The sequence below is a fragment of the Cheilinus undulatus genome, linkage group 12, assembly GCF_018320785.1.
Source record: "Cheilinus undulatus linkage group 12, ASM1832078v1, whole genome shotgun sequence".
Lineage (NCBI taxonomy): Eukaryota > Metazoa > Chordata > Actinopteri > Labriformes > Labridae > Cheilinus > Cheilinus undulatus.
In genome coordinates, this window is record NC_054876.1 from 49909467 (window position 1) to 49935650 (window position 26184).

General features: G+C 41.3%; 1 protein-coding gene across 1 annotated transcript; it reads right to left on the minus strand.

Annotated features, from left to right (window-relative positions):
- Positions 1-11089: 11089 nt before the first annotated feature.
- Positions 11090-26114, minus strand: serpinf1 (serpin peptidase inhibitor, clade F (alpha-2 antiplasmin, pigment epithelium derived factor), member 1). The gene is made up of 8 exons (XM_041801335.1): positions 26023-26114; positions 19074-19134; positions 17305-17500; positions 13786-13941; positions 13496-13699; positions 13241-13380; positions 12941-13151; positions 11090-11612 (listed from the first exon to the last, which is right to left on the minus strand). Exons 2-8 carry the CDS (start codon positions 19131-19133, stop codon positions 11362-11364), a joined length of 1218 nt encoding a protein of 405 aa, XP_041657269.1. The 5' UTR covers position 19134; positions 26023-26114; the 3' UTR covers positions 11090-11361.
- Positions 26115-26184: the final 70 nt, after the last annotated feature.

A 26184-nucleotide genomic window follows, 5' to 3' on the forward strand; every position in this document is an offset into this window, starting at 1 on the left:
TGGTTATTATTCAGGTTAAATATAAAACATGTATACCACAGCTTAACTTTACAAGGGACCATGATTTTGCTGACCCCAAGTTTAGTTGGGCTCTCCCCTTTAACCCCCTTATAGGGCGGCCCTGTCTGCACTGCACATGTCCATGGCTGTGTTTAGCCAACTTCAGGCACAGTGGGGGTCCCCAGTCCTTGGCCCCTTTATTTTGGGGGTCACGGGCTAAAAAAGGTTGAGAAACCCTGCTGTAAAGTAGCACGCTCTCTCTCAGCTCTCCTCTTCACATGTTGCTGACTTGAAGCTTAAAGGCAAACAGAGTCCTTGAAGGCATCATGATGTCAGAGAGCGTTTAGTGACGTATTTCCTGTCTGAAATAGAACAGCAGTAGTTTGTGATTTCCTCTGCCTTTGGAGAGGCTTCAGAAATAAAAGCACTCATTTAACAAACTTAAGGAGCCTGTGTCCACAGCTGCTGTTTTTCACACTGTCAGGATTCATTTTAATACCAAACCAACAGAGTTCAGAGTTTTTAGCACACACATTAAAACTCTCTCACTTCTACAACAGAACTGAGCTCATCAAGGTCACAGCTACATCACTGGCCAATCAGAATCAAGAGGGGGAGGGACTTATGATAGCAGCTTTGACCATGGTGGAGGAGAAACCGATGGGACTGGTCTTTGATGGTAAATTTATGATTCCTTTATACTGTTAAACTTCATTCAAGCGTCTTTGTTTTCTATGTATTTCCCTGAATTTCTGAGCAGTAGGACATAGAAGGCATTACTAGTGAACACGTCAATATTTCAGATGTGTGCTACAGCCTCTCCTCATACGCACATTTGCACCAATCAATCATCAATTCTCTTCACGATTTGAATTCAAAACACAGCATTTAAATATGTTTTAGGCTTCAACTGTTAATGAGCTCCTAATGAGTCTAAAGTTTGTTATATATCAGTGTTTGACACATTTTTTTAATATGGCTTTGAATGTTAGAGTGGAATCTAGTGTTACACTCCGGTATTTAAACTCATCAACATTTTCGATCATTTGTCTGTTGCCTAAACTGCTGTACCTATTTCAGATTCATTTTTTCAAAGATTTAAGAAAGCTTTTACCAACTTTCTTTGGGACAACAGACGTTCCAGGCGCCGTCTCACGCTTCTTTATTTACCTTATGATAGAGGTGGTTTAAACCTACCTAGCCTGCGCTGGTACTGTTGGGCAGCTCGGTTAAGTGCAGCAATGTGCTATTTCAATAAAAAAGCTCCACCAGCATGGGTAAAGATTGAATCCTGCTCTGCCCAGGGGTTACCAATTAACAGCTACATGTATTCAGCTGATCAAAAATTGTTCAGTAAACAAACAAAAACCCTTTCTTAAAAACACTATGCTTATTTGGATTGAGGCCCAGACACACAGTTGAAACCAGAAGTTTACATACACTATATAAAAAGGCACAGAAACTTTTTTTTTCTCACCGTCTAACATTAAATCAGATTAAACTTTTCCTGTTTTTGGTCAATTAGGATTACCAAAATTATTTCTATTTGCTAAATGCCAGAATAATGAGAAAAGGATTTTTTTAGACAATTTTTATGACTTTCTTCAAAGTCAGAAGTTTACATACACTAAGATTACTATGCCTTTAAACAATTTGGGAAAGCCCAGATGATGATGTCATGTCTTTGGAAGCCTCTGATAGGTTTATTGACAACATTTGAGTTAATTAGAGGCACACCTGTGGATGTATTTTAAGGCACACCTGAAACACACTGCTTCTTTGTGTAACATCATGGGAAAATCAAAAGAAATCAGACAAGATATCAGGAAGAGAATTGTGGACTTGCACAAGTCTGGTTCATCCTTGGGTGCAATTTCCAGATGCCTGAAGGTGCCACGTTCATCTGTTCAAACAATTATACGCAAGTATAAACACCATGGGAATGTCCAGCCATCATACCGCTCAGGAAGGAGACGGGTTCTGTGTCCCAGAGATGAACGTGCTTTGGTCTGAAAAGTGCATCTCAACCCAAGAACAAAAGCAAAAGACCTTGTGAAGATGCTGCTGAAGCTGGTAAGAGTGTGTCATTATCAACAGTCAAACGAGTCCTGTACCCACATGGGCTGAAAGGCCACTCTCCCAGGAAGAAGCCATTACTCCAAAAGAAACATAAAAAAGCCAGATTACAGTTTGCAAATGCACACAGGGACAAAGACCTTCATTTTTGGAGACATGTTCTGTGGTCTGACCAAACTAAAATTGAACATTTTGGCCATAATGACCATCGTTACATTTGGAGAAAAAAGGGGGAAGCTTGCAAGCCTGAGAACACCATCCCAACTGTGAAACATGGGGGTGGCAGCATCATGTTGTGGGGTTGTTTTGCTGCAGGAGGGACTGGTGCACTTCACAAAATAGATGGCATCATGAGGAAAGAACATTATGTGGAAATACTGAAGCAACATCTCAAGACATCAGCCAGGAAGTTAAAGCTTGGGCGCAAATGGGTTTTCCAAATGGACAATGACCCTAAGCACACTGCCAAACTGGTTACAAAGTGGCTTAAGGATAACAAAGTCAATGTTTTGGAGTGGCCATCACAAAGCCCTGATCTCAATCCCATTGAAAATTTATGGGCAGAGCTGAAAAGGCATGTGGGAGCAAGGCGGCCTACAAACTTGGCTCAGTTACACCAGTTCTGCCAGGAGGAATGGGCCAAAATTCCTGCAAACTATTGTGAGAAGCTTGTGGAAGCATATCCAAAACGTTTGACCCAAGTCATACAGTTTAAAGGCAATGCTACCAAATACTAATGAAATGTATGTAAACTTCTGACTCTCAAGAAAATAATAAAAAATTGTCTAAAAAATGATCTCTCTCATTATTCTGGCATTTAGCAAATACAAATAATTTTGGTAATCCTAATTGACCAAAAACAGGAAAAGTTTAATCAGATTTAATGTTAGAGGGTGAGAAAAAAAGTTTCTGTGCCTTTTTATATAGTGTATGTAAACTTCTGGTTTCAACTGTAGATGTCCTATGGATCAGTCTGGGTCTGATCCATTTTTCCGTCTGCAGATAAAGAAGTCTTTGTCTGCTGTTTTGTATTTTTCCTCTCCGTCAGCTCACTTTCTCCCGGCACTGTTTCAGGAACCTCAGGAATCTCTGACAGCGTGGAAAATCAAGACCACATGTACACGCCGCCACACCAAACACATATGGAAACCATCTCCAGGACTCTCATTATATCCTGCTTTAAATCCTTGTTCAGCCGTGTTTCACAGATTTAGTTTAGCTGTTGGCTGCTTTTAAAGCTTGTAAGGATATTAGATTTAGTGGTTTTATTACTATGATCCCAAATATTCCCCTACACTTACTCAGTACTGAACAGAGTAACGCATTCAACGTGGGATAAATCAAGATAAAACTTTACTGATCCTGGAACAGGAGACCCACTATCTCTATAAAAATATAATAAAATATTAAATATTCAGCTGTGCTGTAGTTACATATTCACATGTAGTCAGAGACTGTGGTCTTACCGGGAAATTTAAAAACATATGACCATGACTTAAGGAGAAACGCAGCTTTTTGAAGGAGGATATTTTTGCCTTTATTTTGCCCCATTTTTCATGATTTTGAAGCTTAATTTTATAAACTTAGAGATGTTTTATTTGACTGAAATTTGATTTAGGAGTTCAGAACACAGTGAGCAGTCATAACAAACCCAAATACAGATTTATTTTCACTTTCTTTAACATCAGGCAGATAAGACAGTCTAAGTGTGTGGATCTGAGGTAAAGATTTGTACCAGTTTTCTCTCACTATTTCACTAACAGGAAGTGGTAATATTTCACACGTTCTAGGACTAAACAGAGCTAAAGTGCTTGTGGGATGAAGAGGGGAAGGAACTGATGCAGGAAGTGAATGCAACATGGGGTCAAGTGTCAACATGTGACTGCAGGAGCTGAGGATCAAACCCCAAATTTAAGGTAGAGAGAGGACTGATGACCTAATGAGCCACAGTCACTGGAAATAACAGACACCTGGAAAAACTCGTGTTTAAAAGTGCAGACTGTCCTGGATTTGACTTTGAAGGGGAACTGAGGTAATATCTTCCTGTTTAGGTCTGGGATGAGCTGGCAGCATATCTGCAGGATGTTGTGAGATAATGCAACTCCCAGGTTATGAGCAGCTGTTCACCATCTTAAAGACCCTGTAAAGCAGTGGGTCTCACCTTTTTCAGCCCAGGACCCCAAAAATAAAGGTGCAAGAGACTGGGGACCCCCACTGTACCTGAAGGTGGCTGAACACAGCCAGGAACACTCTACAACAGTCATACTCAACCCTGCTCAATCAAAGAGCCAGGTTTTTGAAAAATACCTCTGCAAGAGCCACGATCCAAGAGGTGAAAAGTGGCAAAAACAGCTTGAAGAAGCAAGAACAATAAGGTAAAGGTGACAAAAATGGTCAAAAAGCAACAAAAATGGGTGGCAATGGGCAAAATGGGGAGGAAAAGGTGGAAAAGGGTCAGAAAGTAGCAACAGTGGGTAAGAAGTAGAAAAGAAAAAATATCGATGCAGCAATATATCGCGATACTTTGACATCCGATACAATACCGATACTTCAACTCTTAATATCGATTTTTTGGTAAAAAATAAACATTCATGTTTTAGCTGAGTTGTTAGTTAAATACGAGCACAAACAGCGAGTTAAAGAGAGGAAATGCCATTTGCAAGCTCTGTCTTGCTGCCGTGAAATATAGCGGGAAGACCACCAACGTATTGTGTAATTTACATATACATCATCTCTATATTTTTCTCAGTTAACTGTGTAGAATATCACAATATATCACAATATCATGATATCCTGATATATCGTGATACTACCGTATCGTGACCCAAGTATCGTGATGCGTATGGTATTGTGAGGTTCTGGCCAATACTCACCCCTAGTAAGAAGTAGCAAAAATTGGTCCACAAGTGGCAAAAAAACGTGGCAAAAACAGAGTGAAAAGTGACTAAAATGGGCAACAACCAGTCAAGAGCACTAGCAGCGCCAGGATTTTGATTGTGTGTGGGCCTCCAGAAAACTGGATGGGCCAGTTAGAATAAGCCAAAAACCTGTGTGGCTCTTGCGTCACTGTCCTCAGCTCAGTGCTGAAGCGGACAAACACATACACCATAACGCTATCATATCACCAGAGCCTCTGCCTGCTGCCGATATTATTTTCACTCCAGAAATTGTGCATACAGCAGCGTTTCCGCTAGACTTTTTTGCTCCCGGTCAAAATGACCGGCAGTCCTCAAGGATTCCGGCCATTTAGAAAAACGATCAAACATTTTCTTTAACATTATTTTGCAGCATTAACAGCAGCAAAACGTATAAATCTGTTATTCTGTGATATGTCGATACAAGTCTGCGCTAAACGGGACTGAGGACACATTTTTATTTCCAGTCCTGACCCAAAACCCACACAGTAGAAACCAAGCCGACAGTAAACCTGAGTAACTATTACCCTGTTATTACAGACTGGTAGACACGCACACATGATGAGACCCTGGAAATGGCTGCACAGACTTTCTCTATTTTTTCTTTGTGTAAGTGGTTTAAAGTATCAAAATGAAAGCTGCGCGCTTTTCCTGACAGTCACACAATACACGCCCATGTTAAACTCATAAACAACAGTTAGCTTCATATTAGCACCGTTAGCCTGTTAGCACAGCTAAGCTGGCCGCTGTCATAACTAAGCAGCCTAAAACAGCCAAATACCAGCCTCCACCACAACAACATCCAAACACAGAACGAAAGTGCTCTGTTAACTGGACACTGCGGTACAGCTCTACATTTCAAATGAAAAATGAGTCTTACCGTCAGCTGCTAATATCAGTCCCCATGATGATATCACTGTAACCTCCAATAAAGCAGTAAATCCAACCATCCTGGTTTATTTGGACTAGTCCAGAAAGGATAAAAGCTCCACAGCAGATAGTCCGGTCCAGTCCTCCTCTCATTAACGGCTTATCCAAGACTACTTCTGCTGATTAGCTGGCATAGGCCTCTCTGTCTCTCTGCTGCACCACACTCAGCTATAGTTCCCTTCATTTCAGCCTCTTCATTCCTCACAGCGATGACATAAATCCCTCCATACCGCTGATGATATTCAGCCTTTGGTTAACCAGGAAAACCTCAATTAGATTAAAATTCTGCTTTATGCAAAAGCTCTGGTCAAACTTTCCCTGCAGAGTCTCCAGCAGTAATGAGCAGGCGCAGTAGAGAGATAGATTCGCTTTGACGTCATCATGCATATGTAATTAGCCATGTGCTTGCCGTCTGAGGAGCTAAACAACCCCAGCACCGCAGGACAGTAGATGTGGTTAGATTAGGCAACCTTTAGTTTATATTAATGCATTCTCGCAACATATCCTCTAGGTTACACAAAATACAATCTGCAAGTATTCAGTATTTATTTATCTGGTCATTTGCAGGTTTTCTGCCGGACATTTTGACCGGTTGTATTTTTATCCGCCGTACTTCCGCCGTTTTTACCGGACAGCCAGAAACTAACGATAACGTTAGCCTGATACTTGCCTTGCTGGTGTGAGGGGGTGGCTAGGAGGACATGATGGGGAGAGGGCGGCTGAGCTGGACGGTAACTCGTCACTCGTATCTTTACTTAAAATGGCGGGAGTTTCCTCCTCCTGCTCCTCGGAGCGTTTCTCAGGGAATTTAAATAAAACAAGCTGCTTTGCTTTGCCATGTTGACGTTTCATATTAGCTAATAGCTAAAGTTACCGTCTGTGTCAGTCTCATTGAGCTTGCAGCTTGAAGAGCTTGCGCACCAGTATCATTCATTTCATTGGATCACTTGCTGGTGACGATGCAGCCCGTGGGCAGGCTTAAGAGTCCACACGTGGGGTACAATCCTCTGATTGGCTGAGAAGCTTTCACTCAAAGCTTTCCTCAGGCTGCTTATTGGATGAACAGCCAGAATAAAAACTAATGCTGTGTCCGAAATTACTATGGGCCTGGGTCAAAATGGGTGGGCCCGAGCCTAAAATGGGTGGTCCCAGGCCCACCCGGGCCCAATAGTAGCGCCGCGGGTGGTCAAGAGTGGTAAAAATGGGCAACAAATAGGAAACAAGTGGTTTTTAGTGGCATGAAATAGCTAAAATGGTGGGAAAAGGGCAAAAAAGGGATAAAGTGGCAAAATTAAGTGGCTAAGATGGGCAAAAACTAGGAAAAATGTAACTAAAATGGGTGAAAATATGGAGAAAAAATGTGGAAAAGGGCAAAAATAGGAAAAAAGATGAAGTGTCAAAAATAGGCAACAAAAGTAAGAGAAAAAGTGGCCAAAATGGGCAAAAAGTAGGAAAAAGTGGTATTTAGTGGCAAAAGGCAGCTTAGATGGGCATAAATGTGATAAAAGTGGCAAAACTGTGAAAAAAAACTTGGCAAAAAATGGGTAAAAAAAAATCACAAAAAGGGTGAAAAAGGGCAAAAATGTAGGAAAAATGGAATTTAACGGCAAAGTAGCTTAAAATGATTTTTTTTGTTGTTGTTGTTTTTAAAGGGGGGGAAAAACTTGCAAAACAGGGCAAAAATGTTTCCCTTCCCTAAGGTTTTCTGGGGTATTAAAGTTTGAAATTATGACATAAAAGAGCCACAAATCATCATAAAAGAGCCAAACGTAGCTCCAGAGCCACATGTTGAGTATCACTGCTCTACAATCTTATGCAGACAAGGACGCCCATAAGGGGGGATAAAGGGGAGAGCTTTAACCTGAAAAATCACTCTTACCAAAGAAGCAAGGTTATTTTATTCATTTGTGTGGTAGATAGCCTTCTTAAAAATGATTTCAAATCCCCTTTGTTAAAAACAGAAATAAAATGGGTTAAAAAATGGCTAGAATAGGTTAATAGTGGCAAAAAAAAAAATGGTGGAAAAGGATTTTAAAAGTAGCAGATATTGATTAGAAGTGGCAACAATTTGATAAAATTGGCAAAAAACAAAATAAGCAAAAAGTGGTAAAAATTGGTTAGAGTGGCAAAACAGACAATGTTAAAAAGTGGGTGAAATTGCTTTAAATTGGTAAAAATGGGTGAAAAATCTGGTGAAATGGGATGAAAAACTGATATAAACTGCTATAAAGGGTTAACTAAGATGGAAAAATGGGCAGATATGGGTTAAACTGGCACAAATGTGCGAATAAAATAGTGAAATGTGGTTGAAATGGGCGTAAAATGTGGTAAAAAGTTGTTAACAGAGGCAATAATGGGTGAACAGAGACAACAATAGGTGTAAAGTGGCAAGACTTGGTTTAAGAGTGGCAAAAACAGGCAAAAAAGAGTTGGAAAAGGTTTTAAATGGGAACAAATGGGTTTTAAGTGGCAAAAATATGTTAAAATTGGTAAAATCAGTAGGAAATAGTGATTAAAAATGAGTTAAAATTGAGCAAAATTGGTGTAAAGTGGCAACAGTGTAATTAAAAAAATATTATTAGTTTCTTTTATAGGGCATCTTGTGACCCCCATGGGGGTCATGACCCCAAGGTTGAGAACCACTGCTTTTAAGTGAAACCCAAAGTAGATATGAACGGCCCCGCCCCTCTAACACTCCAATCTAAAACCACAGAGCAGTTCATCTCAGTCCAGTCTGTTGTTAGCTGATGTCTCTGCCTTTATTAAAGCTAACAGTCAGTTAAATGCTGTTTTTTTCTTCATTGTGAGGTAAATTTACCAAATCTATCAGCCACAGTGGTCTTTGGATCACTGACAGCATCAGAACAGAGATTTGAGACAGAAAACAGACTTTGGCTCTTCTCTGGACCAGAGCCAGGCAGCTGTGCTCTGATCATAAGGTCAACGTAAGGACAGGGGGCGGGGCTAATGACATGAATGCTTTCATCTAATAAGGTTGTAGCATTTTTAAACTCTGAGAGGATCATATTTCTCCTGAGTGGGCGTGGCTTCAGCTCATTAACAGACACGCCCACACCATCGTGGAGCAGATTGCACTGCCTCATTTTTCATGATTTTGAAGATTAATCTCAGATGTTTAATTCAACTGAAATCTGATTTTGGTTCATAAAACTGTGAGCTGTCATATAAAAAAACGAATACAGATCCTTTTTCTCTTTACAGGGTCTTTAAGGGTGAGCTAGGCTCATGCTTTCACTTGATGATGGAAAACTGAACGTTTAAATGAGGGGTGTCAAACTCAGCCACAGCAGGGGCCGGATTCTGGATTCAGGTCTAACCTGAGGGCCTAACAGGGTCAACATTTAACCATAAACTGTCAACCTCATTTTCACCAGCAGTACAATATAAAAAAAACTGCACTGATGATAAATCATTTACAAATTCAAACACAATAAAATGATAAGTTTAAAGGCTCAAATCTGACATAAAAGTTCCAATTTATTAGTTCAAAAGATCAGAACAATATATTAAAAATGGAAAAATGACTTAAAATTTTAAATTGTGATTCTGATAGTTGAAAACATGTGGTTTTAAAAGCCAAAAATTTGGAGTTGAACATGTCAAAATATGAGCTAGAATTCAAAATGATGACTTAAAAAGTTAAAAATATGACTTAAATTTAAAATTTGGAGTGTAAGATGTCAAAATATGACTTAAAAAGTAAAAATTTGTCATTTAAAAGCTCAAAATATAAGAAAAAGATGAAATCATGTTTTTAAAAGTCAAATTATGGGATTGAAAAGCCAAAAATTAGGAGTTGAACATGTAAAAATATGATATAGAATTCAAAATGATGAGTTAAAAAGTTAAAAATATCACATATTTAAAATTAGGAGTGTAAAAGGACAAAATATGATATAAATAGTAAAAATTTGTCATTTTAAAGGTCAAAATATGAGAAAAAAATGAAATCATGTTTTTAAAAGTCAAATTATGGGATTGAAAAGCCAAAAATTAGGAGTTGAAAATGTCAAAATCTGAGCTACAATGCAAAATGGTGACTTAAAAAGTTACAGGTACAAACATGACATTTAAAGTCAAAATAATGTTTTCAAAAGGCAAAATATGAGAAAGAATTCTGAAACCATGGTTTTTTAAGTGAAAATATGATATAAAGGTCAAAATTACGAGTTTTAAAGGTAAAAAAAGAGAGCTTAAAGTCAAAGTTAGGAGTTGAAATGGTCACGAAAACTGACATAAAATTCAAAATCGTGATATCTAATAATAAATATGTGAGATAAATATCAAAATTGTGAGTTTAAAATGTCAAAATATGAGATTAAATTTCAAATTCATGAGTTTTAAAAGCCAAAATATGAAACAATGTTCAAAATCATGAGTTTTACAGGTTAAAAAAAAAACACAAGATAAAAGTCAGTTAGTAGTTGAAAAAGCTCAAAACATGAGATAAAAGTCAAAAACATGACTTTAAAAGGTCAAACTAGGATTTAATGTCAAATTATGAATCTAAAAGATTAAAATATGAAATTAAAATTCAAAACCATAACTTTTAGTCATAACTGTGAGATGAAACATTGTAAATATAAAGAAAACACAGATTTCTCCTACGTTCCTGACTTTTTATCAGATTATTTTTACTCTTTACTTTTCTTATTTTTATGACTCAGTGAGGATGTTTTAAATCATCCAGGTTCAGTTTACATTTTTATGCTGGAGGAAATCTGCAGACCTCATACTGGTGGACCAGTTCGAATAAAAACATCATCTGATCTGGTGGGCCGGGTAGAACTGCACCACTGGCCGGATTTGGCCCCCAGGCCTTGAGTTTGAACCCCTGGTTTTAGTGAATAAAAATATTGCATAACCATCATTAACACCCGATAGCAGCGACCAGACATGAAGGCGTAAAGTAGTAAACTCAGTGGGGAGGCGTAGGAGCGTGTGCTCCTCCTCGGTGATGTCATGGTGAGTGCAGACGTGGATGTACTCATAATTTTAACCTCACATTTTCCTAAAAACCCATCCAGCAAAGGTTGAACAGACTGTTAGAGACCGCTCATAGTTCTCATCTTTATTTGCACGTTTGCTTCTGCTGCTAACCACAAACATAAAGATCATTATGAAAGTACGACGACGGAAGCTGAGAGTCTGATTTCATTGTCGAGTTTATTTCTAATGAGAAAAATGACAATATTTGATTGTTTACAAAATCCTTGGTGAACTCAGAGTATCGTCAGTGTGCTGGAGTCAGATTAACATGATCATGCTAACATGTTTCAACATGAAAAGTAAAGAAAATCATGTAAAATTAAATATCCCCAAATTTCTGCCACCATAAACGCAAAGCAAACACCTGAATCCGTCCTAGGACCTGCTAAGAGTGTGGCTATGTTATTCTGTGAGCGGCTTTTTCTTTGAGTTATATCGACAGGATCTTAGGGTTGACCACCCTGCCGGCGAAGAGCAGCGCCCCCGTAGTCTCGTCACGGATCAAGTAGAGGAAGGGTCGATCCACGCGGTACGTCAGGTGGCTCGCCGCCACAGTCGCACTAGGGTACTGAGTCCCTTCAGGCGCCGTCTCCATTACGACCTTGTGATTGACGCTGGTGAGCTTGACGGGCAGAGTCGAGATCTGCTCCATGTCTGTGTCGGCCAACCATTCAGAGAGTCCTGCAGAGGAAGGGGAGGAGTTAGAGCAGGGGGTCAAACTCAGTCACAGAAGGGGCCGGATTCAGGATTCAGGTCTAACCTGAGGGCCAAACAGGGTCAACATTTAACCATAAACTGTCAACCTCATTTTCACCAGCAGTACAAAATAAAAAAAAAAAAACAGCACTGATGATGAATCATTTAAAAATTCAAAAACGTTAAAATGATAAGTTTAAAGGCTTCAATCTGACATAAAAGTTCCAATTTATGAGTTCGAAAGATCAGAAAATATTCAAAATAGAAAAATGTTTTTAAAGAGCAAATATACGAGGAGGAAATTGAAATGATAAGTTTGAATTTTGAGTCTGAAAGTTCAAAATCTGGGATTAAAAAATGTCAAAATATGATATTAAAAGTAAAAATTAGTCATTTAAAAGGTCAAAATATAAGAGAAAGATGAAATCATGTTTTTGAAAGTCAAATTATGGGATTAAAAAGCCAAAAATTAGGAGTTGAAAATGTCAAAATCTGAGCTAGAATTCAAAATGATGACTTAAAACGTTAAAAATATGAGTTAAAATTCATAACTAGGAGTGTAAAAGGTCCAAATATGATATAAAAAGTAAAAATTAGTCATTTAAAATGTCAAAATATGGTTAAAATCATTAAAAGGTTAAAATCATGCTTTTAAAGGTCAAAATTTGGGATTAAAAAGCCAATGTTAGGAGTTGAAAAGGTCAAAATATGACATAAAATTCAAAATTGTGAATCTAAAAGATAAAAATGAAAAGGTCAAAGTATGAAATGAAAAGTCAGAATCATAAGTTTGAGTCGTAATCTTAAGATGCAAAATTGAAAATGTGAAATAAAACACATTAATGTCTTCCCCCACATTCTTGACTTTTAGAAAATCTTTCTTTCTCTACTTTTTTTTAGACTTCTATGGCTTAACAAGGATATTTTAAATAATCAAGTTGAAGTTTACATTTTTATACTGGAGGAAATCTGCAGACCTCAGACTGGTGGGCCAGTTAGAATACAAATACGAAATGATCCTCGAGTTTGACACCCGTGAGTTAAAGAAAACAAACAGGACAGAAGAAGTAGAAGAGAGGATGGAGAAGTAGAATGAGGAAGGAGAACATGCAGCAGGTAAAAGGTTTGACCACCAGATGTTAACTCAGTGAAAAACTCCCCTATATGCAGACGATGTTTTATTCTATTTTGGTCCTGTTTTATCTTCTGAATCAAGCCTTTAGAGTAACAAAGTAACGAGACCATGAACATTTCTTAATGCCCCCACAGTCAAAGCAGTCTTGAAAGTTCTAGCCCTGCAGACTGGTACTCACCCACATCCCCCAGCAGAGGCAGCAGGTCTGTGGAGTAGCTGAGCCTCAGGACGGGCAGAGTCAGCAGCACCGTAGCAGGAAGAAGCGTCATGGAGAGATCCTGAACAAACTCGGCCGTCAGACTCTCCTCCAGCAGCGTCATGTTGGACGTCACGTCATCAGGCAGGAAGATGAACATGCTGACGTCGTCCTGCATCAGGATCTGAGCGATCTGGAGGAATCATCAAGAGAGACGTCAGCAAGAAGGAAGACGTTTAACGCCGGTTAGCATGGTCATCCACGGTTCAGGTGCATTCTCACCGTGCAGCTCAGATCAGAGTCAGCTCCCATCTTCACAGGGTAGTTTTCCTGTTGCATCATGGGAACACGAACAGGTGCTCCGCCATCGATTTGGAAGTTCTCCATCAATCCAGTCTGACCGAACCGGGTCACCCACTTCCCTGATAGCAGACAGTAAACTCTGTTATTATCTCCACCGTTTCTAAGTCTCAAGACTTGGATTGGAGTCAGCGCTCCCATACAGCAGCTCCTGGAAGTATAAAAGAGTCAACGTACCTTTGAAGTAGCCCGCACTAACAGCGTTCACTCCAGGGTTCCTGGGTAAACCCTTAGTCAGGAGGCGTTGGACCTTCCCGCCGGTCTCCTGGGACACCCAGTCGTTGATCTCTTTGATGTCCCTGGTTGATCCCTGCAGTGCCTTTGGACGGACCCCGTACTGCTGCTCCACCGCGTTGAAGAATTCTGGCTTCGTACGAATCCCTGAGAACCAAAAGATGACGACATCAGCATCTGACTTGTCAGTATCCAGAATTCAGTTTCTCCTGCATGTCTGCCCACAAACTCACGTCGTGCCAGATAGATGCGTGCAGCGGTGCTCAGGCCTTTCCCAGGCGACTTGACTGAGGTGAGCAGGTCCTTCAGGGTGCCGTGGAGCTGAGGGTCCTGCAGGGTGTGGTACCTCAGGGCCCTGAACAGCTGCCTTTGAGCACGCTCAGACCCTCCTGAAGACGACAGGGAAACCTTTTTAGTAAATGGACATGTTCTTACCAACTTTTAGCTGACTGTCATCTCCAAGATGGTTGGTACTGTCTTCTTCTATGACACTTTAAGACCACTGAGAGACAGTGGAGACTAGGCAGAGCAGTTTCTGATTTGGCCAGGGATTAGACAAAGAAAATGAGAATCTGCTTAGCCAGTCTTAGTTGGGCATCATCAAATGTAACCTGACATGTCACCTAGACCGTGTCCATGGTTTGGGATATAGTCCACATCCATGTGAGCCACACTCCACAGAACCTTCAAAGGAAAACTCAGAGGGTGATTGGACAAATATTCCGTCAGTCACATCCATCATGGGCCAATGAGAACAACAGAGCACATGGTATTCCATGATATAAACTGGCCTACACACCTAACGAGGCCTACCACGGCCCCACTTACCTCTCCTCCTAAATGCCAGAGCAGCATTTCTCTTGGCAGGCAGATCGCTGAGCTGTATAAAATCCAGGATGCTGAGAAACAGCCAGATACCATCCCTGCACCAGCCGTGTCCTCTCAGGTGGAGGTGCTTGACAAAACTGCTCCCTACCCATCAACAGCGGCCACTCCCCCAGCTGCCCAAGGGCCTTTGCTCACTGAGTCTGATTATTTCGTCCGAATTTTTTGTACGTTAAAAAAGAAAATCGAGCTCATGTTGTTCTAATGACGTTTGCAGACTGACGCCGAAATTTTCATCCGTCATATTTTGATTCGGAACAGGTTCAATGTTATGCGAAATTTCACATCGAAGTCATTTAAATGGGTGACTGATGATTCAAAACAGTGCCCATTGCTTCCTCCTCGCTTGCTCACCCCCGCCAGACCCCTCCTCCCTCCCTCTCTCCTCCTCTCTCGCACTAACCTCACTTTAAACACCAAAGTTAGCGCATTTATTATGTGGATATAAACCGTTGAAATATAAGCCCCCGTCAGCTCCATTCCATCTTATCCTGGGCCCTGGACCGTCATCCACAATGGTGAACACACAACTCTCCTCTTGCATGCCTGCAGACTCTGTAACCATCCTGGAAAATTGATTCTACGTACTTGATTAACAACCATTTCCTCTGGGTCTATGTGGCCCTGGAGGAGGTCCATCCACCCCAGCTTCCACACTGACCCCTTCAAAGCACTGTGGAGTTCTACTGCTGCAGCCAACCCTCCTCAGGAAGACCCTGGACTATCACCGACATGTTTTAAAGCCAGGATGAAGTCTGCAGGAGGAACTGAGTTAGAGTTAAGAGCCTGGAGGTTGACGGAGATGATGTGTGGGAAAGTTTTCCAACACTGCTCATTTTACTTTAAAAGCCCAGACAGCTCAGAAATCTGCATCTAGTGTTTTCAGAAATGTACCTTTTTACTGTTCCCTGCACTTGTTTTATTTTAAGTGTTGTTTTATAGTAGAAACCAGACATTTACATCTTAGAAAAAGACACATAACCTTTATTCCTCTCTATCTGACATTAAATCAGACCAAAGTTCTCCTGTTTTATCCCAGTTAGGATTACCAACATTATTTTATTTGCTAAATGCCAGAATAATGAGAGGAGTCTGACGTTTACATCCATCTGCTCAGTATGGGGTTTCTGGATTTCCTTCCAGAAGCTTCTCACAAGAGTCTGCTGGAATTTGTCCCATTCCTCCTGATGGTCTAACTGAGGCCCCATCCACACGGAGACGAATTCAGGCGTATACGCAAAGATTTTTGCCACATCGGCATTTCATCCACACAGAAACGGCGTTTTGGGTGACTGTGAATGATACTGTTTCGTCTCTGTGTGGACAGCTATCTGCATCTTTCTTGAAATGATTACATCACACACAGCGTAGCTCCCTTAAGGCGCCTGCGTGGGTCCGGCCACAACAACAATGGCGGGTTACAGGTTTGTGTTCGTGCTGCAGAAGCTACTGAACTTGTTCTGGCTTTTACAGAAAAATCTGATGCTCCTTTATCACCACCACGAAACGCACACACCAGATGTTCTTAAAGCCAACACGGAGAACAACCAGAGGGGCAGCTAGAGGAAAGTTTGTGTCAGTTTTCTGTGATGTTCTTCCTCTCTTTTGGTGTATTTCTGTGGCAGCGGTACAGCGCCACGCACAGGCTTGGCATATATACTACAGCATTTTTAGTCGTTTCCAGTGGTTTCATGCTTACGTGGGTATTTCCCGAAACGATCCCATCTTTATGGAAAACCTTTCCAAAACGAAACGGCAATCTATCATTTTTGTCTCCATGTGGACGGGGCCTGAGTCACATTCGTAGGCCGCCTCTTCAGCTCTGCCCACAGATGTTCTCTAGCGCTGGGATCAGGGCTTTGTGATGGCCACTCCAGAACATGGACTCTGTAGTCCTTCAGCCTCGTTGTCACTGACGTGGCGGTACGCTGAGGCTCATTGTCCACTGGAAGCTTTAACTTCCTGGCTGAAGTCTGAGACGTTGCATGTTCTTTCCTCGTGATGCCATCTATTGTATGAAGCTCACCAGTCCTTCCTGCAGCAGAACACCCCCACAACATGATGCTGCCGCCCCCGTATGTCACAGTTGGGATGGTGTGCTCAGGCTTTTCCTCCAAATGTACCGATGGTGGTCATGGACAAACAGTTCAATTTTAGTCCCATCAGACCACAGGACACGTCTCCAGAGATGAAGCTCTTCGTCCCAGCGTGCATCTGTAAACTGTAATCTGGCTTTTTTATGTTTGTTTGGAGTCATGGCTTCTTCCTGGCTGAGCCTTTCAGCCCATGTGGGTCCAGGACTGGTTTCTCTTACCAGCTTCAGCAGCATCTCCACAGCTCTAGCTTTAGTTCTCGGGGTGATACGCACATTTACACCAGAGCTCGCTCATCTCTGGGACACAGAACTGTCTTGTTTGAACAGATGAACCTGGAACCTTCTGGAAACTGAACCCAAGAATGATCCAGACTTGTGGAGGTCCATGATTCTCTTCCTGATATCTTGGCTGATTTCTGTGGATTTTCCCATGATGCTGCACAAGGAGGCAGTGTGTTTGAGGTGTGTTAAAATACATCCAAAGGTGTGCCTCCAATTAACTTGCATTTTGTCAATTAACCTATCAGAAGCTTCCAAAGCCATGACATCATCATCTGGGCTTTCCCACATCATTTAGAGTAATCTGAGTGTGTGTGAAGTTCTGACTTTGAGGAAAGGAATGAAACATTCTCTCTCTCATTATTCTGGACTTTGACAGAAATAATGTTGGTGATCCGATCCGAGCTAAAACAGGAAAGTTGAGTCTGATTTACTGTCAGACAGAAAGAAATAAAGGACGGAAACTTCTGGTGTGATGTGTTTGTGTCTTCACCCATGGACAGCTGTGTCAGCGCTGCAGAAACACTGATCGGGGACAAGAAGACGTTGGAGGCCGTTTGGCTGCTGGCGAGAGCGCGGAACAGGTTGTAGCCGAAGTCTGAGGTGGCGGCGCCCATCTTGGTTGCAGGCGTGGTGAAGAGCTCCACATGTTCCTCCTCCCCACCCGTTTCCTCAGCTCCGGTCTCCGACTGCAACAAACAGATGAAGTTTAAAGGTTTGCTCTCGTACCATGGTAGCAGAAAGCACTGAGATTTATGGATTTAAATATTCAAATGTCCTCAGAGGTCTGGGACTAGCTCAGACAGTCCTTCTGCTCAGACATCTTTGAGTGCTTCTTTAGATTATTGTTTTCATCTTAATCTGGTCTGAGCTGGCAGGGTGGGAGATGCTGACAGCAGTGGTTCTTTTAAAGAGGATGGCCAGTGTGTGTTGTCTACTTCATGGCTCCAGCAGGACACTGAGGTGATGACAGGGTCCCTCACCCTGTAGAGCTCCACTATGTCTAGTATCAAACATTCAGGTCACTCAGAAAGTATTCAGACCCTCTTCGCTGCTCAGAAACAGCTCATTTTGAGCTGGGCTGAAACAGAGCGGATTTTAGACATGCAAAGATCCAAAACTGGGGTGTTTTTTCAGCAACAAACTTCAGGCATGTTTTGGGGACCCCTGAGACCGATATAAACTTGTCTTAAAGGGTAAAATATGTGACCTTTAAAGAGAAATTGAGACCCAAATTTCCAACCAATCAGATTTGTTTAATGAAATATCATGCAGTCAGGACTCCAGAGGTTAGAAGAGACAGAACAAATCAAACATGTTTGAAAAGCACCTTATTGGACCTCTGCTGCAGTTTTGGTTGGTTGAGAACAACTGAATCAAGAATTCTCTTTTTAACCCTTAACAGACCCTAAGGGTTTGGGCCATTCAGTTTTTATATTCTCAAGCCATTTTGGCTGTGTTGAATGAATACAGCTCAAATTTGCAACTTGGTATTTTTTTTTTTTTAATTTTTAGGATTGTTGTCAGTCCCTTAATTGGCCTAAAATAGCTACGCTACACAAAAAACTGACACATTTGTTCATAAGGACCAAAAATGTCCCATCAGATTACTAGCTTTCAAATTTTAATTTTTCCACCAGATGGCGCTACTTCTCATTAAAAGCATGCCACAGAATTTCACACTTTTTACTGTTTTCTGCAACAGAAACGATGAGAGTGATAAAGGTGTGTGTGTGTGTGTGTGGGGGTGTGTCGGTGTGTGTGTGTTTTATTGAGTTCTTGTGATTTTGCTCTGTTAAAAACAGGGATGTTGGCCTTTAAAGGGTTAAAATCCCAAGATTATCATTCATATTTGACAGGCATATTTCAGGCTGAAGTGGTTTGGAACAACTGACTGTTTTAAGTGGAAAAATATTTAATATATAAAATTTTTACAGCAGTTTTAGGAAAGCGGACATCTTTTGTCCTTAGGGATGAATGTGTTAGGATATTAAAGGATCTCTTAAGGGTTAAGTTAAAATTACAACTACTGTAATATGGAATATTCTAGCCTGTTAATTAAGATTTCCATTATTTGTTAGCATCGAGCTAGCAACTTGGAGGTACATCCTTGACCATCAGTGAGAATTTCAGATTTTCTTCAAGGCAATGACTTTTGATCCATAGTTTTCTTTTAAATGAATAAATAAATTAAATAGCAATGATAATAAATGAAATGTCATCTGCATGTGAAGGTTGAACTAATAAACCGCTGACACGTACCTGAGCCTGGCAGAAGCCCAGGACAGCTCCAAACACCAGCAGGAAAGTTGTTCGCTTCATCCTGAAGGACAAAAAACAAGATCATCGAGACATGATGGTGATGAAGATGAATCAGAGCATGTTTGGTACAAACCTCCGAAAGTAGAGGAGGCAGAAAGGTCAACTAAAGGTCATGGAGTTCCACAAGGCTCAGTACTCAGACCTTTAAAGGTCAGCTTATGCTGTTTGTAATTAATATGAGGTTCACCGCTATGCTTACGATACTCGGCTATATAAACACTACATAGACAAAAGTATTCAGCCGCCTGACCGTTTCACCAGCAGAGACTGTAATGACAGTGTATTCACATCCATGTTTTTAAATATAGAGTCTCAGTGGTTGTGATTTCCCATTTTTCCGTTTCTTATGTAACCTTAAAGTTCAGTCCCTGCTGATGCATGGTGTAAACACAAACAGGTGTGTTAGGAGAAAAGTCTTCTCATGTTTGTTTAGCTGTCAGAATCAGAGACAATGGGGACTGCTGGAGCCACACGGTCTTTAAACCGCAGTTTCTATAATTGAAGGTAGACGCCACAAAATTACACGCCCCTCTCAGACGTTTGGACAAACAGATGACATCAGAAACACCAAAGTACAAACTCTGAGTTTATTATGTTATAAATGATGATCTTTCCAATCAGCTCCAGCTGCAATCAGCAGAGAAATCTGAGCTCTACTGAGAGCAGAGTCACACGTCCAACAGAAGCTCAGCGTGGCTCAGAGGCTGGGCTCAGTCGTCATCGTCTGTTACTACAGCTACACACACACACACACATACACAATGACTCTTTTGTTCTTCTACACACATCTGGACCTGGTCGTCATGGTTTCACCTAAATTCAGGCCACACATACAAACACTCAGCATGCCTGATGGGAAATCCAGACGGTGTCTCCTGAAGGTTCCTCATCTCTACTGTCACCATCTCTAAAAGCTCGAACCAAAAACCCGACAGATGTTTGTTAATGAAGACGGACAGAAGCCCTCTACATCCAAACTTTGTCATGCCAGGGGCCCCTTCTCTCAATGTGAATATTAATAATAATAATAGTCATTATTATAAGAAGATGAAGAATCTGAATGCAGAGACTAGGAAGGCAGAATATTACATTCCTGTCAGTATCAATGCGCCAATATTTCAAAATTCACTTTAGTCAATACCAGCGTTGAAACTGGGATATAAATCTAGTCCAGACCTAAAACTTTGGTTCTCAAAACTCGCTTAAAAGTTTCAGGATGAAAAAAACAAAAGCCTTGGGCTGACTGAGGTCTGTTGGTCCTGTATAAAACTACAAACTTATTCTTGCTGTTGACATTCACAGATATCATAGACCCAAACTTACAACCAATAAAAGTGATATTTACAGCTGCCACAGGCCTAGATTAAGTCAGTATAGACCCAAACATATAGACAACTGTAGCCAAGATTTACAGGCAATATAGGCCCAGAGTTACAGCTGATACAGGTTCAGATTTACAGCTGATATTGGCTATTTTAACAGCCGGTATGGGCCTTAATTTTCAGCTTATATTGGCCCAAATTTACAAATTATATAGGCCAAACTGATATCTGATGTAGGCTTATACTTCAGGAAGATATGGGCCCAGCTTTACAGCAAATATTGGTTATAAATAGTGGTTTAAGACGCTATCCATGTACGCGGGCGGCCTGGGTCCGAATCCAGCCTGTGGCCCTTTACCATGCCTCTCCCCACTCTCTACTCTGTTTCCAAGTCTACCCACTGTCCTTTCTCTATCAAATAAAGGCATGAAAAGGCCCAGAATAAATCTTTTTTTTAAGCCAGTATGCTCCTATATTTACAGCCAATAGGTCCATAGTTAGAGCTGATAAATGCTTATATTTAAACAAGATATCTGCCAAAACTTACAACCAATTAAAATGGCATTTACAGTCAACAAAGGCAATAATTTACAGGTGATATGGGCCAAGATTAACAGATAATATTGGCCAAATTTTATAGACAATATAGGTTTAAATTTACAGCCCATAGACCCAAAATTACAAACATTAAAGTTGTTATTTACACCCAACATAGGTCAACATTTAAGAGAATACTGGCCTTGATTTACTACCAGTTTCAGCTTTTATTAACTGCTGACGTAGACCCAAAATAACACCCAATAAAGGCCTTAATATATAGCCAATAAGCCCAAGTTTACAACTGGTAATGGTTCAAAATTACAGCTGATATTTCCCTCAAATTTACAGCTAAGGTTGGCAAAAATCTCAGCTAATATTTGACCATACTTACAGCTGATATTTGCCCAAGATTTTGATGGAAATTACAGCCATTATCGGTGATATTTACGGCCAGTTTTAGCCCACATGAACAGCTGATAAAAGTTCACATTTAGAGCTGACAGATCCGTTTTTACATATCAGCCGAAATTTTCATACCTGTAAACTAATATCTGAAGATACTTTTGTCATTATGCTGATGTTATTTCTACAAAATGTTGTACCATTATCACAGGCACTGGAGCCATAGAGTTAAATTAAGATAGATTTATGGCCAGGACAGCCATAACTTTATCTTATTCACTGTATTTACTCTTTTCTGCTTGTCTCTGTCTTTCTACATCTCTATGGCCATGTTTACATGAGAGCTTTAATTCCCCTTTAATTCAGAATGAAAGTTAAATCCTCTTTAAAAAGGCCTTGTAAACACCTAATTCCTAATGAAAATGACCATTCTGAATTAAACTTAAATCCGAAGTAAGTGGCTGGTTTATTCTGATTTTAAATCCAAATTGGATAATTCCTCTATCATGTATACGTTCATTGCGTTTTAAATTAATTCCGGTCGTTCTGCGCACGCTCGCTCCCTTGTCTTCTTCTTCTTCTTCTTAGGTTTTACGGCAGTTGGCATCCATCACTTTGGTGCATAACCGCCCCTCGTTCCCTTGTCCTGTCGCGATGACGCACATATTCCGCGCTAGCGGATGGAAGCAAGCGTTGGACTCGAGCCAAGACTATTTATTTAATAAGAGCCTTAGAAGATATGGATATAATGAAAAGAGTGGATGGACGGAAGCAGACGGAGTTTGTTTTCTTCCGGTAGATGTAAATACGTCACGTCAGCCCCCTGTCCAATCACAACCTTCCTAAGCGGAATTGAATAAAGGCGATTAAACATGCTTTCCATGTAAACCTCAATTTGGAATTACTATTTCCATGTAAACATAAAGGAGAATATTTTAGTTCCTAATTATTTAATTCTGAATAATTAATTCAGAATGGAAATACATCATGGAACCGTGGCCTATGAGGGGTCTGCCTCTCCAGCATCAGTCCATCAGTCTTCATTTGTACAGCCCCAGTTCATAGCCAAAGTTCTCTCATGAGACTTTACAAAGCGGGCAGGTCTAGACCGTCAGAAGTCTGGTTCTGTTCCAGGTTTCCAAACAGTAACCAAATAACTGACGGCTGCCAGGCTTCATCCTGATTTATTTCAGCAGATAGGGGACTGGCTTTGTACCACCTTATGCCTGGGGCTCAGAATTGCCTAATCCTCCTGCTGATCTGAGGTTATACTCCCAAATCAAAGTGAGATCATGAAGCTGTGACTCCACATCATTAGAGACAAACAGTTAAGTGTTTTAATGTCTGAACAGGTCTGATGGAGACCTGCAGGGTCCTGCAGCAGACCGAGGATCTTCAGCAATCACTGCTTCCTGCACAAACTTGTCTCCGATACTCACAGGAATGCTTCTCATTGGCTGCTCAGCAACGCCCTGATCACGTATCTGCAGGTAACAACCTCCAAACGATTCAAACAAGTGCAGAAATGTTCTTGGCAGTGAGGTCTTTAAATCCCTGAATAACCTCGGTAACGGCACAACAAACACGAAGAAGTGGAGTCAGAGATTTCATCACATCTGCAGAAGCTGAGTCCGACCTGCTGCTGCTCCACTGACCTGCTGAGAAATCAGAACTATTATATAAACGTCTGGATGGAAACAGGCAGCGGAGGACGTTTGTGTTGGCTCACAGCACAGCTGGAAACTCTGGAGACTCTGGTTTGTGTGGGAAAAGTTCTTCAGTGAGTGGAAACACAATCAGTGGTGGATAGTTATGAAATAAATGTCCTCCAGTACTGAACTCTAGTCCACTGGTTCAACATCTTTACTCTGAAGCATCCAGTTAAGAGGAAAACTGACTCTACCTCATGTCTATGGATGTTCTCAGTACTCACTTCTGCTCTAAAGACTCTTTTTCTTCCTCTTTTTAAATTCTACCTGAAAGACAACAGAATGCATTCAGTCTGAGTGGTGCTGCTGCATCTGAACATCATGTCTGCATGGTTGAAAGAGCAAATGCACGCACTCTCAGGCTTCTGACGGGCAGCCAATGAGCGCCATCGTGAAGGGGGGTAGCAGCGGCTTATAACCAATGTAGAGAGGGGTCCACACTACAGGATGGTCATGCAGATTCTGGGCCTGATTCCCTTTCTGACCAGTCAGCAAACGCCGGACCATCTGATGGTTCCAGAGATAATCTTGACTGAGGTGTGAGGTGAGTTTACCCCCGACAGCTCAGAAAACGACCCTAAATACTAAACACCTTCAATATTTAGGATCTGAAATCCTGTTCTGGGGTGAAACGCCGAGGACAGCCGAGCAAAAAATGCGTGGATTCTCACAGAGAAGGGAACAAAGAATGGCAATGAAAGAGCACTGCATTAAGATCACGACCTGGACCGGTCAGTCAGGAATCTAGGACTGAGACTGGTGGGCCTGTTTCTGACAGCCAGAGTCTAAAGGAGGGCCTGCAAACTCCACAGTAAACCAGAGTCTAGAGACCAGAGTCTAGAGACCAGAGTCTACAGGAATCTAGGACTGAGACCAGAGTCTACAGGAATCTAGGACTGAGACCAGAGTCTACTGGACTCTAGGACTGAGACCAGAGTCTACTGGAATCTAGGACTGAGACCAGAGTCTACAGGAATCTAGGACTGAGACCAGAGTCTAGAGACCAGAGTCTACAGGAATCTAGGACTGAGACCAGAGTCTACAGGAATCTAGGACAGAGACCAGAGTCTAGAGACCAGAGTCTACAGGAATCTAGGACTGAGACTAGAGTCTAGAGACCAGAGTCTACAGGAATCTAGGACTGAGACCAGAGTCTAGAGACCAGAGTCTACAGGAATCTAGGACTGAGACCAGAGTCTAGAGGAGTCTCTAGAAAAATCAGGGTTGACTGTGACAAACTGGACAGAACCAAACCGGACTGTAAACAGACCATACATGGGCGCTGTCTGACTCCGCCCCTCCGGTCTTTAGAGTCTTTTCATCCACGTCTGCTGCTTCTTTCAGGACTCAGAAGCATCTGAATCCTTGGCTCCTTTTGTCCCATGGCATCGCCTTCTCTCTCACTGCCATCCTTTCTCTGACCTCAGCCATAAAAATCCACAAAAGTCTCTGAGAGCCCAGAATGGACATTCATGCAGATATGCTATTCTAACATTATAATGATGGTGTTTGGCTGTTTTCTGGAGATCTCAATAATTTATGACATTCTCTGCTTAAATCAGGTGTAATTCACTAATAAAGAAGTCCAGATCACAAGACGAATGAATGTTTTTGTGTAGCGTGTGTGTCTGAGGTTCTCTGACGTCATGGACTTACTGAAAACTGCTCCACAACCCAAGTCTAGAGCAGTGATACTCAACCCGTGGTTCTGGAGCCACATGTGGCTCTTTTGTGATGATTTGTGGCTCTTTAATGTCTTAATCTGAAACATTATGCCCATTTCCCCAACTTTATTTCTGATTTTTGCCAATTTTAGACACTTTTCACTCATTTTTCTTCACGTTTTTGTGACCTGTAACTACTTTTTTTGCCACTTTTCACCCATTTTTACCACTTTTCTTCAATTGTTTCCCACTTTAAGCCCATTTTTGCCACTTCTTTTTGACACTTTTCCTGCTTGTTGCATATTTTTGCCCCTTTTTCTCCAGTTCTCACATTCTCTCATTTAAGCTGCCCTTTGCAATCAAATGCCCATTTTTGCCCATTTTTCTGATTTATGCCCATTTTAGTTACTTTTCACTCAGTCTTTGCCACATTTTGGCCGCTTTTAACTCATTATTTGATCACCATTTTTACCACTTTTATCCCAGTGTTTTCTGCTTTTTGACCATTTTTGTCACTTTTAACTTAACTGCCATGTTTCACCTCTTAGATTGAGATCTTGCAAATGTATTTTTCAACAATTTGGCTTTTTGAACATGTCAGTATAAAGCATGAGGTAAAGGGAGAATTAATGGAGAAGTTACTGAGAGCCTTTTCTTTTAAATCTTCTAGAACAGGCTGTGACTGCAGGGAAAAGAGCTCTGCAGCACCAGAAAAAGACTTTGCTGCACAGATGCACGGTTAAAGAGGGCTTGAACCCAATGAAATGGCTATTTTTGGTTGTTCCTAATATTTTGGAGCTGCATGTTCAGAAATCTGGTGCCTATCAGATTAGAAAATGTAAATGATGCCAGTACAACCATGCACTCATGCATCCTGGAAACAGCTTTTGGCTAATAAAGTGTTTTAAAGCAAGTACTGAAGCACGTAGACTATGTGATAAATTATTGGAGTGATATTTGATCAGAAGGTCGTAACTTTCACTCAGTAGCTGATGCTGTCTGCTGTTTCCAACACGGTCAGTGTGTAAAAGCGCAGCCAATAACAAGAGCAGGTTTCAGTCTGCAAATCCAAAAACTGAATCAACGAGAATAACTCTGATTTCTCTGCAGGTTCCCAATCATCTCCATCTCGCCTGCATCCTCCCTGAGCTGCAGCTTAAACTCCATCATCGCTCTGTTTTTCCCTGAACATCGAATCGGCGCTCAGAAGTTGTGCGTAAAAGCGCAAAACGACGAACAAAGGCGCACTCACCTCTCCTCCGCTGCAGGTCGTGTCCACGTCTCTCACTCTTTCTGCAGAAGAGGAGACTTCTCTCTCTGACGCCTCCTGGGTCTGGGCGCGTGCACGCTGCTGCCAACAGAGCACAGGGAGCGCGCAAGCAGAGCGCGCAGACAGACAGACGCTGCTGGATTA

Coding starts and splice junctions, on each gene's coding strand:
- serpinf1 (XM_041801335.1), bottom strand. CDS start 19,133: ATGAAGCGAACAACTTTCCTGCTGGTGTTTGGAGCTGTCCTGGGCTTC. Junction 17,501..19,073: donor TGGGCTTCTGCCAGGCTCAG/GTACGTGTCAGC, acceptor TGTTTGTTGCAG/TCGGAGACCGGAGCTGAGGA. Junction 13,942..17,304: donor GCTGACACAGCTGTCCATGG/GTGAAGACACAA, acceptor TGTCGTCTTCAG/GAGGGTCTGAGCGTGCTCAA.